General features: G+C 42.8%; 2 protein-coding genes across 4 annotated transcripts in view; one reads left to right on the top strand and one right to left on the bottom strand.

Moving 5' to 3' along the window:
- Positions 1-18246, top strand: part of LOC139532128 (tubulin beta-4B chain-like) — a 394248-nt gene that overhangs the window by 193904 nt on the left and 182098 nt on the right. The window lies entirely within an intron of this gene.
- The window catches only part of LOC139532133 (transmembrane protein 163a-like), a 62556-nt gene that overhangs the window by 29089 nt on the left and 15221 nt on the right, over positions 1-18246 (bottom strand). For all 3 annotated transcript variants that reach the window (XM_071329334.1, XM_071329332.1, XM_071329333.1), the window contains exons 2-4: positions 17750-17869; positions 6879-6922; positions 2235-2326 (exon numbers count right to left, since the gene is read on the bottom strand). In XM_071329334.1, the coding sequence (XP_071185435.1) occupies positions 2235-2326; positions 6879-6922; positions 17750-17852 (239 nt within the window). In that variant the 5' untranslated portion in view covers positions 17853-17869. The remainder of the gene's footprint in view (positions 1-2234; positions 2327-6878; positions 6923-17749; positions 17870-18246) is intronic.

Here is an 18246-nt window from a genome sequence, read left to right as displayed (position 1 = left end):
GTGGCAGAGTAACTTGGGGGGGCAGGGCGTATTGCTATTAGCTTTAGCGCAATGACATGCTAGCTGTTCCCAAAGACTTAGTCGTTGAGCCAACGACTATCCATTTAAAGGACGTCTCAGGAGAAATATATATTTTCTGCAGTGGCGGCAACAATTTAGCAGTGGTGGGCGACCGCTGCTAAATTCATAGAAGAAATATTCACGTGTGAAGTTTCACGTTATTTTTTATTTAATTTAATCTTTCTCAAATGTTTATTTTTCACTACTTTCAGCTACAGTGCTGAAGAGAAAAAATATTCATACCCAATGACTCATTCCACGTTTTGTTGTGTTAAAGCCTGGATTCAAAGTGTATTCAATTGATTTCTCACACATCTACACATAACGCTTAGTGAAAACATGTTTTTTTGTGTGCTAATTTATTGAAAATGAAATACCTAATTTACATAAGTATTCACAACCTGAGTCAATACTTTGTAGAAGCACCTTTGGCAGCGATTACAGCTGTGAGTCTAAGAGCTTCCCACAACTGGATTGTGGGACATTTTCCCATTCTTCAAGCTCTGAAATTGGTTGTTGATCATTGCTAGACAACCATTTTCAGGTCTTGCCATAGATTTTAGTCAAAACTGTAACTAAGCCACTCCGCAACATTCACTGTCATCTTGGTAAGCAACTCGTGTAGATTAGGCCTTGTGTTTTAGGTTATTGTCCTGCTGAAAGGTAAATATCTCCCAGTGTCAGACAACCAGGTTTTCCTCAGATTGCCTGTGCTTAGCTCCATTCAGTTTCTATTGTTTCTTGAAAAACTCCAGTCCTTACCGATTACAAGCATACCCATAACATGATGCAGTCACCACTGATTGAAAATATGGTGGTACTCAGTAATGTGATATATAGGATTTGCCCCAAACATAACACTTTGTATTCAAGACAAATGTAATTGCTTTGGCACATTTTTTTCAGAATTACTTTAGTGACTTGTTGCAAAAAGGATGCATGTTTTCACAATATTTCGGTACAGGCTTCCTTCTTTTCACTCTGGTTAGTATTGTGGAGTAACCACAATGTTGGCAGCCTTGGCAGTGCCAGGAACCTTGGCAAAGAGAATCTGTAACCGTTTTAAAGTCACCATTGGCCTCATGATTAAATCTGAGCGGTTTAAGAAGGACAGCTGTATCTTTGTAGTGACTGGATGAATTGATACACCATACAAAGTGTAATGAATTACTTCACCATGCTTAAAGGAATGTTCAATTTTTTTTCTCATCTACCAATAGTTGCCCTTTGCGAGGCATTAGAAAACCTCCTTGGTCTTGTGGTTGAAATTCACTGCTAAACTGAGGGACCACTTATTTTGCACACAGAGTCCATGCAACACACGATCACAGCTTACTGTGAAATAGACAAATTACTTATTCAAAATGTACTTTGTGTGCCTTTCTTCATAACGTATGTGTACATTAAACAAATTCCAATTTGTTGTAGCTAACATTAGCTAGGCAGCTAACGTTACCTTTAAGGTTAGGGGTTAAGATTATGGTTAGTTAACACGCTAGCTAAGTGGTTAAAGGGTTAGGTTAAAGGGTTAATGTTAGCTAACATGCTAAGTAGTTGCAAAGTAGCTAATTAGCGAAAATGCTCAAGTTAACCGCGATGAGATTTGAACTCAACCTTTGGGTTGCTCGACATTCGCGTTATACAGTACATTCACCAATCATCAACGACCAACCTCCCTCCTATCGTTTCTACTTTAAGTAACCTACTGTCTTTACCTGTGATTGAAATGCACTGTATACAAAATCATGTATAGCACCATTTTTTTTTATGCATGTGAACCTGAAAATTTGACTTTTTCACTTGCAATTCCTCATATGAAAGTGACATTTTTAAATGTGGAGTTTTACATGTGAAACTATGGTTTCACATGTCAAATTTAAGCTCAACATGTGAAAACAGTGAATTCACATGTGAAAATGCACATTTGACATGTCTTTTGCGCACAGCCATTTACAGTGCACTGAGTAAGGTGGAGGAAAGACAATGCTGGGGTTCTAATACTGTACAGTCCCAATCCCTGCACAAAGAATGAAATGCATTGTAATAACTGCAGCACCTATGCTGAAGAGCGCTTAGTGTGTGCTGAAGAGAACAGTGCTAGTATAATTTCTAGGCTTTATATAGTTTTGCTGGTCATCAAAAACAACAAATATGGTGGTGATATATCTACTCACATGTACTCCCTGTGTGCAGAGTGAATGGCGGAGGCATTACTATAGCGCCACACCACGATGATGGAGGACAGCACGTCCAGGGCGGCATCAAACTGCAGAGGGTAAACATCAACACTCACCAGCGTTTCAGCAGAAACCCATGAGAAATGGGGGTTCACTTAAATTATTTTACCCTTCAGTTATCCTCATCCCAATAACTCCAAGACAATGCCAAATCTAGCCTAAATTACAAGCTTAGACTCCTAAGGCAGCAGGACTCGATATGGCCAGGCCCTTGTGGAACTAGTGTGTTATTGAGATCGACTACATTGCAGTTGGTCTGCGCAGAATCATTCATCTACAAATCATCTTGCATCCCAAATACAGTGGTTTGCGAAAGTATTCACCCCCTCTGCATTTTTCCTATATTGTTGCCTTACAACCTGGAACCTCCGTCCCAGTCTCAAATCTCTGGAAGACTGAAACAGGTTTCCCCTCAAGAATTTCCCTGTGTTTAGCACCATCCATCATTCCTTAAATTCTGACCAGTTTACCAGTCCCTGCCTAAGAAAAACATCCCCACAGCATGATGCTGCCACCACCATGCTTCACTGTGGATGGCGTTCAAGGGGTGATGAGGTGTTGGGTTTGCACCAGACAAAGCGTTTTTCTTGATGGCCAAAAAGCTACATTTTAGTCTCATCTGACCAGAGTACATTCTTCCAAATGTTTGGGGAGTCTCCCACATGCCTTTTGGCAAACACCAAACGTGTTTGCAGATTTTTTTCTTTAAGCAATAGCTTTTTTCTGACCACTCTTCCATAAAGCCCAACTGTAGAGTGCACGGCTTAAAGTGGTCCTATGGGCAGATACTCCAATCTCCACTCTGGAGCTTTGCAGCACCTTCAGGGTTGTTTGTTGCCTCTTATTAATGCCCTTTTTGCCTGGTCCATAAGTTTGTGGGCGGCCCTCTTGGCAGGTTTGTTGTGGTGCCATATTCTATAATTTTTTTAAATAGATTTAAATGATAAACCGTGGGATGTTCAAAGTTTTGGATATTTATTTATAACCAAACCCTGATCTGTACTTCTCCACAACTTTGTCCCTGACCTGTTTGGAGAGCTCCTTGGTCTTCATGGTGCCGCTTGCTTGGTGGTGTTGCAGACTCTGGGGCCTTTCAGAACAGGTAGGGATAGATTGTATACATACATGCGTGACACTTAAATAAAGTCCACCTGTGTACAATCTAACTAATTATGTGACTTCTGAAGGTAATTGGTTGCACCAGATCATATTTAGGGGCTTCATAGCAAAGGGGGTGAATACATATGCATGGACCACTAACATGTACAGTGGGGAGAACAAGTATTTGATAACCTGCAAAATTGTCAGTGTTTCCTACTTACAAAGCATGTAGAGGTCTGTAATTTTTATCATAGGTACACTTCAACTGTGAGAGAAGGAATATAAAACAAAAATCCAGAAAATCACATTGTATGATTTTTAATTAATTAATTTGCATTTTATTGCATGACATAAGTATTTGATACATCAGAAAAGCAGAACTGAATATTTGGTACAGAAACCTTAGTTTGCAATTACAGAGATCATACGTTTCCTGTAGTTCTTGACCAGGTTTGCACACACTGCAGCAGGGATTTTGGCCCACTCCTCCATACAGACCTTCTCCAGATCCTTCAGGTTTCGGGGCTGTCGCTGGGCAATACGGACTTTCGGCTCCCTCCAAAGATTTTCTATTGGGTTCAGGTCTGGAGACTGGCTAGGCCACTCCAGGACCTTGAGATGCTTCTTACGGAGCCACTCCTTAGTTGCCCTGGCTGTGTGTTTCGGGTCGTTGTCATGCTGGAAGACCCAGCCATGACCCATCTTCAATGCTCTTACTGAGGGAAGGAGGTTGTTGGTCAAGATCTCGCGATACATGGCCCCATCCATCCTCCCTTCAATACGGTGCAGTCGTCCTGTCCCCTTTGCAGAAAAGCATCCCCAAAGAATGATGTTTCCACCTCCATGCTTCACGGTTGGGATGGTGTTCTTGGGGTTGTACTCATCCTTCTATTCCTCCAAACACGGCGAGTGGAGTTTAGAGCAAAAAGCTCTATTTTTGTCTCATCAGACCACATGACCTTCTCCCATTCCTCCTCTGGATCATCCAGATGGTCATTGGCAAACTTCAGACGGGCCTGGACATGCGCTGGCTTGAGCAGGGGGACCTTGCGTGCGCTGCAGGATTTTAATCCATGACGGCGTAGTGTGTTACTAATGGTTTTCTTTGAGACTGTGGTCCCAGCTCTCTTCAGGTCATTGACCAGGTCCTGCCGTGTAGTTCTGGGCTGATCCCTCACATTCCTCATGATCATTGATGCCCCACGAGGTGAGATCTTGCATGGAGCCCCAGACCGAGGGTGATTGACCGTCATCTTGAACTTCTTCCATTTTCTAATAATTGTGCCAACAGTTGTTGCCTTCTCACCAAGCTGCTTGGCTATTGTCCTGTAGCCCATCCCAGCCTTGTACAGGTCTACAATTTATCCCTGATGTCCTTACACAGCTCTCTGGTCTTGGCCATTGTGGAGAGGTTGGAGTCTGTTTGATTGAGTGTGTGGACAGGTGTCTTTTATACAGGTAACGAGTTCAAACAGGTGCAGTTAATACAGGTAATGAGTGGAGAACAGGAGGGCTTCTTAAAGAAAAACTAACAGGTCTGTGAGAGCCGGAATTCTTACTGGTTGGTAGGTGATCAAATACTTATGTCATGCAATAAAATGCAAATTAATTACTTAAAAATCATACAATGTGATTTTCTGGATTTTTGTTTTAGATTCCGTCTCTCACAGTTGAAGTGTACCTATGATAAAAATGACAGACCTCTACATGCTTTGTAAGTAGGAAAACCTGCAAAATCGGCAGTGTATCAAATACTTGTTCTCCCCACTGTATTTATTTTTGAAACAATAAACTTCAATTTGGACTATTTTGTGTATGTTCATTACATGAATTCCAAATAAAAATACATTTAAAATTACAGGTTGTAAATGCAAAAAGAAATAGGAAAAAAGCCAAGGGGGATGAATACTTTGCAAGGCACTGTAACTATCTAGAGCTCAAATCAAATGTACTGAATACAACAGATGTAGACCTTACTTACAAGCCCTTAACCAACAATGCAGTTAAGAAAAATACATGCTAAGTCATTTATTTTCTATGTAAAAATGTTTTTTTTTAAAGTAACAAATAATTAAAAGAGCAGCAGTAAAATAATTGCGAGGCTATATACCGGGGATACCGGTACAGATTCAACGTGCATGGGTACAGGTTAGTCGAGGTAATATGTACATGTAGGTAGAGTTATTAAAGGTGACTATGCGTAGATGGCAATGCAAATAGTCTGGGTAGCCATTTGATTAGCTGTTCAGGAGTCTTACGGCTTGGGGGTAGAAGCTGTTTAGAAGCCTCTTGGACCTAGAATTGGCACTTTTTGCGTACTGTCTTGGACCATGTTAGTGTGTTGGTGACGTGGCCACCAAGGACCTTGAAGATCTCAACCTGCTCCTCTACAGCCCCGTCAATGAGAATGTGGGCATGCTTGGTCCTCCTTTCCTGTATTCCAAAATCTCTTTTGTCTTGATCACGTTGAGGGAGAGGTTGTCCTGGCAGCGCACGGCCAGGTCTCTGACCTCCCTATAGGCTGTCTTGTCGTTAATCAGGCCTACCATTGTTGTGTCATCGGCAAACTTAATGATGGTGTTGGAATCGTGCAGTCATGAGTGAACAGAGAATACAGGAGAGGACTGAGCATGCACCCCTGAGGGGCTCCCCGTGTTGGATTTGTTACCAACCCTTACCACCTGGGGGAGGCCCGTCAGGAAGTCCAGGATCCAGTTGCAGAGGGAGGTGTTTAGTCCCAGGGTCCTTAGCGATGAGCTTGAGGGCACTATGGTGTTGAATGCTGAGCTGTAGTCAATGAAAAACACTCTCATAAATGTTCCTTTTGTCCAGGTGTGAAACGGCAGAGTGGAGCGCAATAGAGATTGCATCTGTGGATCTGTTGGGGTGGTATGCAAATCGGAGTGAGTCTAGGGTTCCTGGGATAATGATGTCAGCCATGAACAGCCTTTCAAAGCACTTTATGGCTACCAACGTGAGTGCTACGGGTCGATAGTCATTTAGGCAGGTTACCTTGGAGTTCTTGGGCACAGGGACTATGGTGGTCTGCTTGAAACATGTTGGTATTAAAGACTTAGACAGGGAGAGATTGAAAATGTCAGGTAAGACACTTGCCAGTTGGTCAGTGCATGCTCAGAGTACACGTCCTGGTAAACCATCTGGCCTTGTGAATGTTGACCAGTTTAAAGGTTTTACTCACATCGGCTACGGAGAGCGTGATCACAGTCGTCCGGAACAGCTGATGCGCTCATGCATGTTCCAGTGTTACGCGCCTCGAAGCGAGCATAGAAGTAATTTAACTCGTCTGGTATACCAGGCTCGTGTCGATGGGCAGCTACTACTCTTTATGTGATCAAGATCAGTGATCCTGTGCCTCACCTTGCTCAAACTGACCTCAAAACACACTGATTGTAACGTTAGTAATGACATCTGCCCTATAGCACTCAGTAGAAATTAAAATACATTTTAAAAAGTACCTACAGCGAATCCGAAAGCCGAGGCACTGTGTCCCATGAAGGAAACAGCTGTAAAAAAGAGAAACAAGTTTTACTATACATGAAGAACATTCATACATGAAATATCAGTGGTACTGTTGTGAATGACTTGAGAATACCCATTGCACACCAAACACTGACGGCCGGTTAGCTCAAAACCGACTCAGCCTACCAGTAGTCCCTGGAGTTAAACAGTTTTGGTTCTCTTTAAACTACATTAGCTGCACTTGAATGAACGTCTGCGACAATGGGCCAATGGAATAGTCCCAAAAGTGCAAACCCCACCCATCTGGAAGTCCAAAATAACAAGACAGGCTCAATTAAATGCTCAAAGTAATTAAACCCAGGTCTTATATGGACAACTACAACACTTAGTTATATTCAGCAGGTGTAGTAGTAAGATATAATGTAGTGCTAGCATTCAGCATCCACACCATTGTCAGTTCACAGGGTTGAGTACCCCACCAGTGTGTACACAGCTGTTTGTAATGTAGCCTCAGACTCTGCAAACACACACAACCTTACCCCAGAGTTGATTACCATATTCAGGACATGAAATCATGGAATTCGAAACACATCCAACCCCAACCCAGAGGGATTACCCAGCACTGAAGACTATGCAATGTCCATACTAATGCAGCCCAGGCTAATGACAACTTGGCTAATGTCAACACTGGAGCCTCCCGAGTGGCGCAGTGGTCTAGGGAACTGCATCGTAGCGCTAGCTGCGCCACCAGAGACCCTGGGTTCGCGCCCAGGCTCTGTCGCAGGGCGACGCACAATTGGCCTAGCGTCATCCGGGATAGGGAGGGTTTGGCCGGTAGGGATATCCTTGTCTCATCGCGCACCAGCGACTCCTGTGGCGGGCTGGGCGCAGTGCGCGCTAATCAAGGGAGCCAGGTGCACGGTGTTTCCTCCGACACATTGGTGCGGCTGGCTTCCGGGTTGGAGGCGCGCTGTGTTAAGAAGCAGTGCGGCTTGGTTGGGTTGTGTTTCAGAGGACACATGGCTTTCAACCTTCGTCTCTCCCGAGCCCGTACGGGAGTTGTAGCGATGAGACAAGATAGTAATTACTAACAATTGGATACCACGAAATTGGGGAGAAAAGGAGGTAAAAAAATAGTCAACACTAACCGGCCTCCACCCAGTACCATCCCCTGAACTTAGTCACTGTTACTACCCGGCTACCACCCGGTACCTTTCGAGACCGCTGCCCTATGTACATAGTTATTGAACAGTGGTCACTTTAATAATGTTTACATACTGTTTTACCCACTTCATATGTATATACTGTATTCAAGTGGCCGTGGCTTGCTATAAAAAAGGCTTTCTGTTATTTTTTGATTGAAGATTAGAAGAATGGGCAAAACGTGATCGGTGCCAGACGCTCCGGATCCAGTACCTCAAACGGCCGCCCTCCTGAGCTTTTTCCAAGCACGACAGTGTCTAGGGTTTCCCGAGAACGGAGCAACAAACAAAAAACATCCAGTCAGCGGCAGTCCTGTCAGCTCGTTGAGAGAGGTCGAAGTAGAAAGGCAAGAATCGTGCAAACAGGCAGGCCACAAACAGACAAATAATGGCGTAGTACAACAGTGGTGTGCAGAACAGCATCTCGGAACGCGCAAATTGGCGATCCTTGTCACAGACGAGTTAATTGCAGCAGACAACCACACTGGGTTCTACCCCTATCAGCTAAAAACAAGAAGCGGCTCAAGTGGCCACCGAAACTGGACAATTAAGGAGTGAAAAAACGTCACCTGGTCTGAAGAAACCAAGTTCATGTTGCATCATGCTGATGGCATAGTCAGGATTTGGCATTAAGCAGAATGAGTCCATGGACCCATCCTGCCTGGTGTCAACGGTAAAAGCTAATGGTGGTGGTGTACTGGTGTGGGGAATGTTTTCCTGGGACACATTAGTTCCCTTGATACCAATTGAACGCCACAGCGTATCTGAACATTGTTGCTGACCAAACCCTATAAAGCATCTTTAGGAGGAGTTGGAATGTGCTGTTCGCAGCATGAATGTACCGCTGTCCAATCTGCAGCAACTGCATGATGCCATCGTGTCAGCATGGATCAACATCCCTGTGGAAGCTTGCCGACACCTTGAAGAATCCATACCCCCAAAGAATTCAGGTTGTCCTGGATGAAAAGGGGGTCCGACCCTGTACTGGATGGGTGTTTCTGATAAACTTCAGAAATGTTGATTTCACCCCCCCCCACTGGCCTAGACACAATGCATTATGTTTTTACAAATTAATAATAAACTACAAGCTGAAATATCTTGGGTCAATAAGTATTCAAGCCCTTTTTCATAACAAGCCTAAATAAGTTCAAGGGTAAACATTTGCTTAACAAGTCACATGCTCATTCGGTCTGCAATAGTGTTTAACACAATGTTTGAATGACTACCGCATCTCTGTACCCCACACATACAGATAATTGTAAGGTCCCTCAGTCGAGCAGTAAATTTCAAACAGATTGAACCACAAAGAGCAGTAAGGTTTTCCAATGCCTCACGAAGTTGGTTTAAAAAAAATAATAATAGGGTCGATAGGGTTATTTTGCCTAAACCTTTAGGCCTACCTATCAGAAATGGAAAGCTCCTTGAAAGTGGGAATATGCCGAACCTATTGGGCCTAAAACAATTATGGCCTGTTGTATAGACAGAGCAAAAAAAGAGACCCGATTTTTTGTTTATAAATACTTTGCTATAATGACACACTTAGTTACCCACCTCGTTCCTTTCTGTTAGCATGTGCATGTAGTAAATACACCACCATGCATTCGGGATGTGTCTTTTCAGATTGATTTCAATCATTATTTAGTTGTGGACACTACATCACTGAACTCTCTATCGCTCTTGGTCTTCATCTTTTTATGTCACCTTGATTTTGCACCTATGTGTTTTATTAGTTTCTTTATGAAAATATTTAGCTAACACCATGACAGTAGCTAAAGCAGCACACAAGTAGACTACAAATGCATGCTGGGTCAGGCATGCCCTGTGCTCGTGAAGTGAGCGCTACTGGAGCAGCCGAGAAGGCCGACACTCCAGCCTTCGGGAATCTCGCTCCGCGCCCTAGTCAAATTGGGCACGCTCCACTGGATAGAGATATATATATTTATATTCAGGACATTGCTCATTCGGGTATTTCTTAATAAACATTTTTGGGATGTGTGTATTGTTACGTATACTGCACTGTTGGAGCTAGAAACAAGCATTTTTCTGCACATTTTAAATATGCGTACGCAACCTATAAAATCTGATCTCAGGGTGGACACTAGCCACACAGCCACCAATTTGGTGTGTAACTGCACCATGCAGTGAATATATTCAGTAGCCTATATCCCTTGTAACCCCGGTCTCCCCTAATCTGCATAAGATGTGCTCATATATGCTTCAGAAATAAAGTTATGATAATGCACGCATTTCATCAAATGCTCGCAGTTAAAGATCAAATACTCAAGCCTCTTGTTCTTTTCCTGTGTTTCGTCCAGACTGCATTCTCACCTGCAGCGAACTGCACCAATTGAAACAGACCGAGACCACACTTTGAGAGAACCATGTGCGTTGTTTGGTGCGCTCCCAAGTACAGCTAGTTCAGTTAGTGTTCACATCAGTCCAAACTAAGGGGGTAAACACAACAGAGATCGGAAGAACTGCTCCAAACCAAATATGGTGTGAAAGCCCCCTGGGTACTTTGATTTGGCCTTTACACTACAGTACCATTTTATTTAAGAGACAAATAATGATGAGAACAATAAGGCTTTATTATTCTAGGTAGTGTTCATTAGGCACCAAACAGAAGAAAATAGACTGAAACAGGGAGGGACTACCTGGACTTGTCCAATAAGAAACTATCATGTAAAAATGATTTAGCTTGCGTGCCCTAATGAACAAGACCTAGGTTCTCTTTCTGAAGTCCTCCTGGGGTGTAAACCCCCCATCCATTTATCCGTCTAAACAGTGACACACGGTGGGTGACAAACAGTTCTTTCTGGGTCATCCCAGTCCATGGGTCAAACCTCCCAACCTCCACTCATTGTCACGGTGACAGAGGCTGGCACATCACCCTGACAGAACATCAGCCACACCGAGAACAGAAAGACTACACCCAAAATGACACCTTTTCCACCTATATAGCGCACTTCTTTTGAACAGGGCCCATAATGCACTATATAGGGAATAGAGTGCCATTTCAGACACAGCTAGGGTCTCCATGTGACCGAACAGATTAGGTTAGCAACCAGTCGTTTACAAATGAAGGCAGAAGTGAACAATTCTCCTCACTTTGTCAAGCCAGATCAAGTGTCTCAGAGAAAGGGTTTAAGAGGGCTTAAACACAGCACAGTCAAGGCATCCATCTTAGTGTTGTCACATTACTCGTAGGTATCATGGTGTAACAGGAGTCACACTGCTTAAGTAACAGTACCGCTTACGTCCTCAAGAGCCCACACTGATATTCAATGTTTGATCCTCTGGGTGTTTCTCAATATGCATTCTCCAAGGGCGTTCTCTTGAGTACGTTCTTGTGAGGATGAGTGTGGACAATGTACATAAAGAAAATGCAACGTTCATAATTATCAGCTATATGTGAATTGTATTAATCTAGCTGGCCAACTAGTTTTACATGTAAAAAACATTTTTTTAAAGACCTAAACAAATGTTATGAAAGGTAAATGGCCAGCGTTACCTACACATTCTTTGTGGTTAGCTAGCTAGCTAGCTACACATTTTGTCCGTCTAGGCACAGAGGTTATTCTATGGAGTTAAACTGACCAAAATTAACACATTATGGTTAGTCAGGCATCATATGAGGAGATTTGGGCAACTTCTCATTCCAATGTCCCGAGTTCTCACGTCAGCTCAAAACCAGCCGCCATTGACTTCAGGACATTTTGCGTAGTTTTTTTAGGTGGTAGCGTCACATTACATCAACAATACTGGGCATATTTCAGTTGAAGCTTACGTCGATGCATGCTTAGAAATATGTACAAATGAATAACACATTGACAATTGCCCTCCATGTTCCATTTCTCATACTTTGACTCATACTCCGACCTGTCCCGTGGTCCAATTTGCGTGCTCGGAGCATATTGAGAAACCCCTCGTCTCAAACACACGTAACTTACCTATTGACACGTCTTAACCAGCTGCACCACCAGAAAGCTAGCAATTCAATGGCTCAGGCAGCAGTATTTGAGGATGAGTTAGTTTAACCAATTCATCTTGTTTACGATGGGGGAAAAATGTAAGAGCACTCCATTTCTTGAGGAAAACAGTCCTAATGTTGAAAACAAACAGCCTAATGTCACATTTGTTTACTTTCCAAGCTATAGCACACAGTGACAACACTAATCTCTGTCTGATCACATACCTGCACATCTTTGTCTTTCTCTCTTTCGCCCTCTGGCTCTATCTACTCCGGTCACCCAGAGTGACAGAGACATCAGAGCAGATGGGAGATAGGTCTCCGGAGAGACAGTGACAAGTCAGTCCCTTTCCACATTATAGACGAGAGTTCTTTGGTTCCTCAACCACTCCAGATTACTTCATTTCTGTGTCAATTCTCTTTGTAAGTGTCAATGCAGACAGGATCTGACTATGATCAAATCCTTTGTCGCATATTCTTTGACAGGGATCACAGATTTGACAAAAATATGATATGCAAGTGTTAAGATATACCCATGTGAAATGTCCAAGAGAACACCATCTCACAGTCACAGGAAATATGGAGTGGAGAAAGTTTTAAACAAATATGCTAGCTCTGCCTAGGTTTTGAAAGGAACCTTGAGGTTCAAACATCCTGTATGGGACAGTGGGCAGTGTCAGAAAATACACTGGACAGAGTAGCCACCCAGACAGACTGTTGCAGTGTGTGGGTTAAAAATGTTTTTTTTTAAATAATATATTGCTGGGGAAGCAAAGCATGAACACAATATTACAACCTATGTGTTGTGATCCTTGTGTTTGCTCTATAACCTGTTAGTTCATATGCCTTGCCACTGTGATATATACTGTAGGCCTAAGGCAGAGACAATAAGACAGAGTGGCGGAATAAATTCAACCACAACTTTGTTTCTTCACAAAACCGGAGAGCAACATCTGTCCACAAAGCATATTGCATGTAACAAACAGTTATGACCTACAGCATGGTCAATCAAGTTAATGTTTCCTACATTTTCAGACTACTAAATAACTATTGATTTAGAACCACGGAGAGTAGCGGTCCTGCTGCTGGGTTGTTCCCCTCCTACGGCCTTCTCCACGTCTCCTGATGTACTGGCCTGTCTCCTGGTAGCGCCTCCATGCTCTGGACACTACGCTGACAGACACAGCAAACCTTCTTGCCACAGCTCGCATTGATGTGCCATCCTGGATGAGCTGCACTACCTAATACAGTGAGAATTTAAAAAAGGTAGCTAAAACAATCTAGTCCAATCAACGTAAGCTAAATATCATGTGGCTGTCCATGGTACTGTGTGTGTAAGTAGAAAAAACATGTTGACTCACGATACTTGTAGAGAAACACCAATGCCATCCTCCTCTTTTTCATGTTGCCGAAATGATTTGACTGTCATACAGTAGGCTACACACTTAGTTTCTTTCATGGGCAACGATGAGCCAGCTAGTTAACATTAGCTTACTACATTTAGCTACAGATTGAACTTCATCCTCTCAGGCCAGGGGCACAATGTATGAATTTATGGTTGGATCAGAATCGCCATTATAATCATAGGCCAGTACAGAGAATTAAGTAAAACCACAAGTCCAAATCCCCATCCATGGCTAATTTAGGAAAGGAACAACTTTAGCTAGCAAGCCACCAGAGGACAACAAAACAATGAGATTGCAACAATTCCAGTTTTTTTCTGTCAATGATGTTTGGTTTTTATTGTGATGTGGACTGGTGTGAAGCCAAATCCAAACTGGCTTCTCTTGACACTTGTTTGCACCAGGAACAGTCACAGTTGAGCTCACTCAATTTAGCTCAACGCTGACTGGCAATGATTTTATTTAAAATCAAGGGAGGGCAAATGCTCGCTGGCTGCCCTTGCATTCAATGCTACAGGCGGCAACAATGTCATACTCATTTGGACCAGACAGAATCAGATAGATGGCCTACACAGAGAGAGGGGCGCTGTTTTGCTCACTTGGATGCTTTCTCTGGGAGATACATTCAGCCTCTCAATTGAAGGAAAATTAACAAAAACAGACCATATATAAATTTAAATGTCTACTGGTACATTTTTGGGGGAAGCCTGGCATCAATGAATAACACTCGTGTTGGGGACAATGCCAGTGCCCCCCCCCAAATAGCTTTAGGCTTAACCTATGGTCTGTACAGCAGTGTCAGTGTACCAGCTGTATCTCTATCAGTGAGAGCAGCAATTGAGAGCAGGTTAATCAGTTGAAATGGAGTTTACTACACTCTTTACTATCAGACAGTAATATAACCGCAGATGCGTTTTTCCCCCTAATATTCCGCCATTTTTTTTACCAACATGAGACTAAGTCCAGTCCCAGATGACACAATTTACTATTAGAGGGTTATCAGCACAGTGTTTTCCCCATTATATTCCATAGTATACTATAATATTACGATTTTATTTGTATATTTGTTTACTGGTGTGGTTTAATGTTTGCTTGGTCAGTATGATTCTAAAATTACTGGCAAAACAAGCGCTGGTGAACTGTGAAATTGTGATACTGAATTATTAAACAATGTATAATGTCGTGTGTGTGTGCTGTGCATAGAAATAGCTGGGACAAACACAGACATTCCGTAGGCCCTTACCGAGCCTACAGAGGTGTAAAACAAGGCTTTCAAAGCCTTGCTTAAAATCTGGAGTTTCTGCATACCGCCAACACCCCACCCCCCCCACCTCAGGAATTGACCTGCCCAGGTATGAGGACATACTGCGTTTGATGTCATGTGACAGGGCCCAACAAAGCACACTATCTCCATCTCCCAAAAGTAGAAACTCAACCCATCTAGCACTCCAGTTTGACCTTTTGATTAAGCCTAAGTATGTGAAAAGCAAACACTATTTGAACCCCTCACCCAATCCATTCCCCACAGCCTATCCATCCAAGGGCAGGTAGGTGAAGTGGACATGACAGAAGACAAATCACTTCGTCAACTCCATGCCCCTACACCCACTACTCTGAGCCTCTGTCCAGTTTCATCCCTTCCTCCTTCAGCCTGCTCCTGCGAGAACAGAGAAGGGAGAGCTCCCCTCCCTCTTTCTCTCAAAATGCACCTCCTGCAGATCTTATTTTTTAGACTGCAGACTCTTTGGGAGCTTCTGCACAGTTCTGAATGCATTAATATGGGACGCATCTCCCCCACTCTCTCATTTAGATTGTTCCTTTTTTGGTTGTTTTTACTGTGCATGTGGCCTTGAAGTTCAATATAGCATCTCAATTGTATGTCTGGGTGGTTGGGTGTGCGTGCGTGCATAACTGCATGTGCGTACGTCTGTGCATATCTCTGTGTCTGTCTCTCTCCAGGGTACACAGCGCAATGTTATCTGTATTCAGGGTCTGCCTCAGGGCCGTAAGCTCTGGCATCGATCGCTCAGCCACCATCTAGACCGGTAGGGCACTCCCACTCAAAACACAGGGAACAGACAGCATGGTGACATGTGGCTGGTATTTCACTAAGCCCTGTGTTGGGTAATGTGACATGTTGAGTGTGTTGTGAAATTGACATTCAGGCTACCCAAAAAGTAGTCAAAGGAAAAAAAGGTATTCGTAAAGCAAACCAAGGAAAAGCTATTGAAATTCAAAAAGGTATTATTTAGGTGTAATCAAACAAGCACAACACATTTTCAAAGAGGGCACACACATGGCAATTGTGGAACCGGATTATGCTATGACATCCAAAGAATGAGGGGGCAGGAAGAGAGAAACAGTAGCTCCACCTGGAACAGGGGTGGAGAAATCCACATTGTCAAAACAGTCATAGTTGAGAAAGTTGACAGACACACACGAGAGAGAGAGAGCGAGAGACTGGCCTCAAATGGAATGCAAATGAATCTGCCATTTGAGAGCCAACGACGTGCCACTGAATGCTTGTTAATTGTATCCTGAGGACGATGTGAAGTATCTGGGAAATGTTTGTTCCTACATCAGCCTCGATGGCGCCCGTTTTCTTCCCTACCTCCCTCCACCTTAAAACCTGTCACAGATGACAAGCAGCTTAGAAAATGCAATTTCCGTAGTGTGATTTAACTGTGGTCAAGTATCTTTGAAATCACATAAAGACTCAGCAAGCAGAGGACAATTAAATAACACAAGCAAGCTAGCTTTCCACGTTGTTCACCTTGAACACATGCCTATTGATCTGGGCACCAAGGAATCTATATGACCCAAGGCAAATGTATTTGTGCAACTGCACACATCATTGAGAATTTGCACAAAAAAAAAAAAAAAAACTGGTTGAAACAGTGTTTACTTAATGCTAATGTTTTCCTGTTTGCATGCCCCAGTTGCCATCATTCAGGTAGACATCTACAGTATAGAGAAAGACCCTAGGTGCTATAGATATCCATAATAGCCAGTCACTTTTCTTACACAGAAAAGACAAACTGATGACACAGTGCACACAAAAACATCTGTTTTGGATTACACAAAACATTCCAAAAAGGGTAGCAGAGCCATATTGTCCCATTTAATCTCAATGTCAAATAACGTGAATTACTTAACCTACACCACTGGTGTGATAATGCAATATGGTCAATCGATATTGGCTTTCATTGAATTCAGAACTGCGAAGGGGTGTGTACATGTGGTTAATGTACAGTACAAGTCAAAAGTGGAGTATGCCAAGAGTGTGCAAAGCTGTCATCAAGGCAAAGGGTGGCTACTTTGAAGAATCTCTAATATAAAATATATTTTGATTTGTTTAACTTTTGGTAAATACATGATTCCATGTGTGTTAATTCATAGTTTTGATGTCTTCACTATTATTCTACAATGGAGTGGACAGCTCTTTTCACCCCCAAAAATGCAAATGACAAAACATTCTCAGTCCCATTTGAAAAGTCATGACCTGACCGAATTGGAAATATAGTATACAATCATGTCTCGTGAACTGTAATAAGAGGGGTTGAGATTCATACACTGGCTGAAAAAAAAGAAGCTGATTCCATACTCTACCCTGCAACCCCAAAGCACAACACGAGTCATCTTACCCACATGGGTCCCATCCTGAGGAAACCTTGTGGAGCTATATCACACAAAAGAGATCTTGTGAGAACTATAGATGTTACTGTATTCTAATACAATAGAGAAATCGTAGCTTTTCAATAACTATTCGAACATGATTTGTTTGCTTTATAGTCAATATGTCCACCACAGATGATGTATGTAATGTTACATGGAGGAAAGTTGAACAGAAACAAACTAGTAACGGTCTAGAAATAACTCCTTGACCGCCAGCAGAATTGTGTCCTCGATTTTATACACCTGTCAGCAACAAGTGTGGCTGAAATAGTCAAATACACTCATTTGAATGGGTGCCCACATATACTTGCGGCCATGTAGTGTGTTTAGTAAACATGTGCAATATGGTATGTGTACTGTATATTATGTGTTTGAGTTGATATACCCATACAGCACGCCACATGTTATTGATAAGTCATAAGATTTGCAAAATTGACAGGTTCATCAGAGACTGCCGGGAACTGTTGCATAGAAAAATCATCACCAGGAAGACATAGCCTCAAAGCCTGGTCCCAGATCTGTTTGTGCGGTCTTATCAACTCACCAGAGTTGGCAAGGCAACAGAAACAGATCTGGGACCAGGCTTATTCCCTCAGAGAGAACAAAGTAACGTATACTCACTGAAAGCTGCTACTGCCAGGATCAGCGTCACAAAGATGGAAACCCAGGAGACCCACAATGCTTTCTTGCGGTATCTTTGAGCTTCATCGGGCTTCAGCCTCATGCTGCTCTCCAGTAAGCCTGTCAAAAGCAACACAGTAATAAGCAAGGGTGAGATTCCAGAACACTTTTAGCACTCATATCCAAATTTTTCCATTGCATACAATAGACTTATGACTATCTACATGCCATGAACCTTCCTGGTTTCTGAATCAAAAGAAAAATGAAGCAATGCACAAATTTGAAGGATCCTTGTATTGTAGCCTACTGAAAGCCCAGAGGTGTGAGGACTGGCACTGATGTGATGGTAGTGTAGGGTTACACAGTAAACTACAGTCTCACAATAGTGATATTGAGGTACTGTGGGCCAACAAAAAAATCTATTCTAGACATTAAATCAAGTTGGTCACTAGCTGAGTCCTACCGACTGCAACCTCAGGAGCCTGGGGTGTATTCAT

This window comes from Salvelinus alpinus, chromosome 10 (assembly GCF_045679555.1).
Source record: "Salvelinus alpinus chromosome 10, SLU_Salpinus.1, whole genome shotgun sequence".
Classification (NCBI taxonomy): Eukaryota; Metazoa; Chordata; class Actinopteri; order Salmoniformes; family Salmonidae; genus Salvelinus; species Salvelinus alpinus.
Note: the sequence above shows the minus strand (reverse complement) of the source record. Positions and strands in the feature narration are given on the sequence as shown.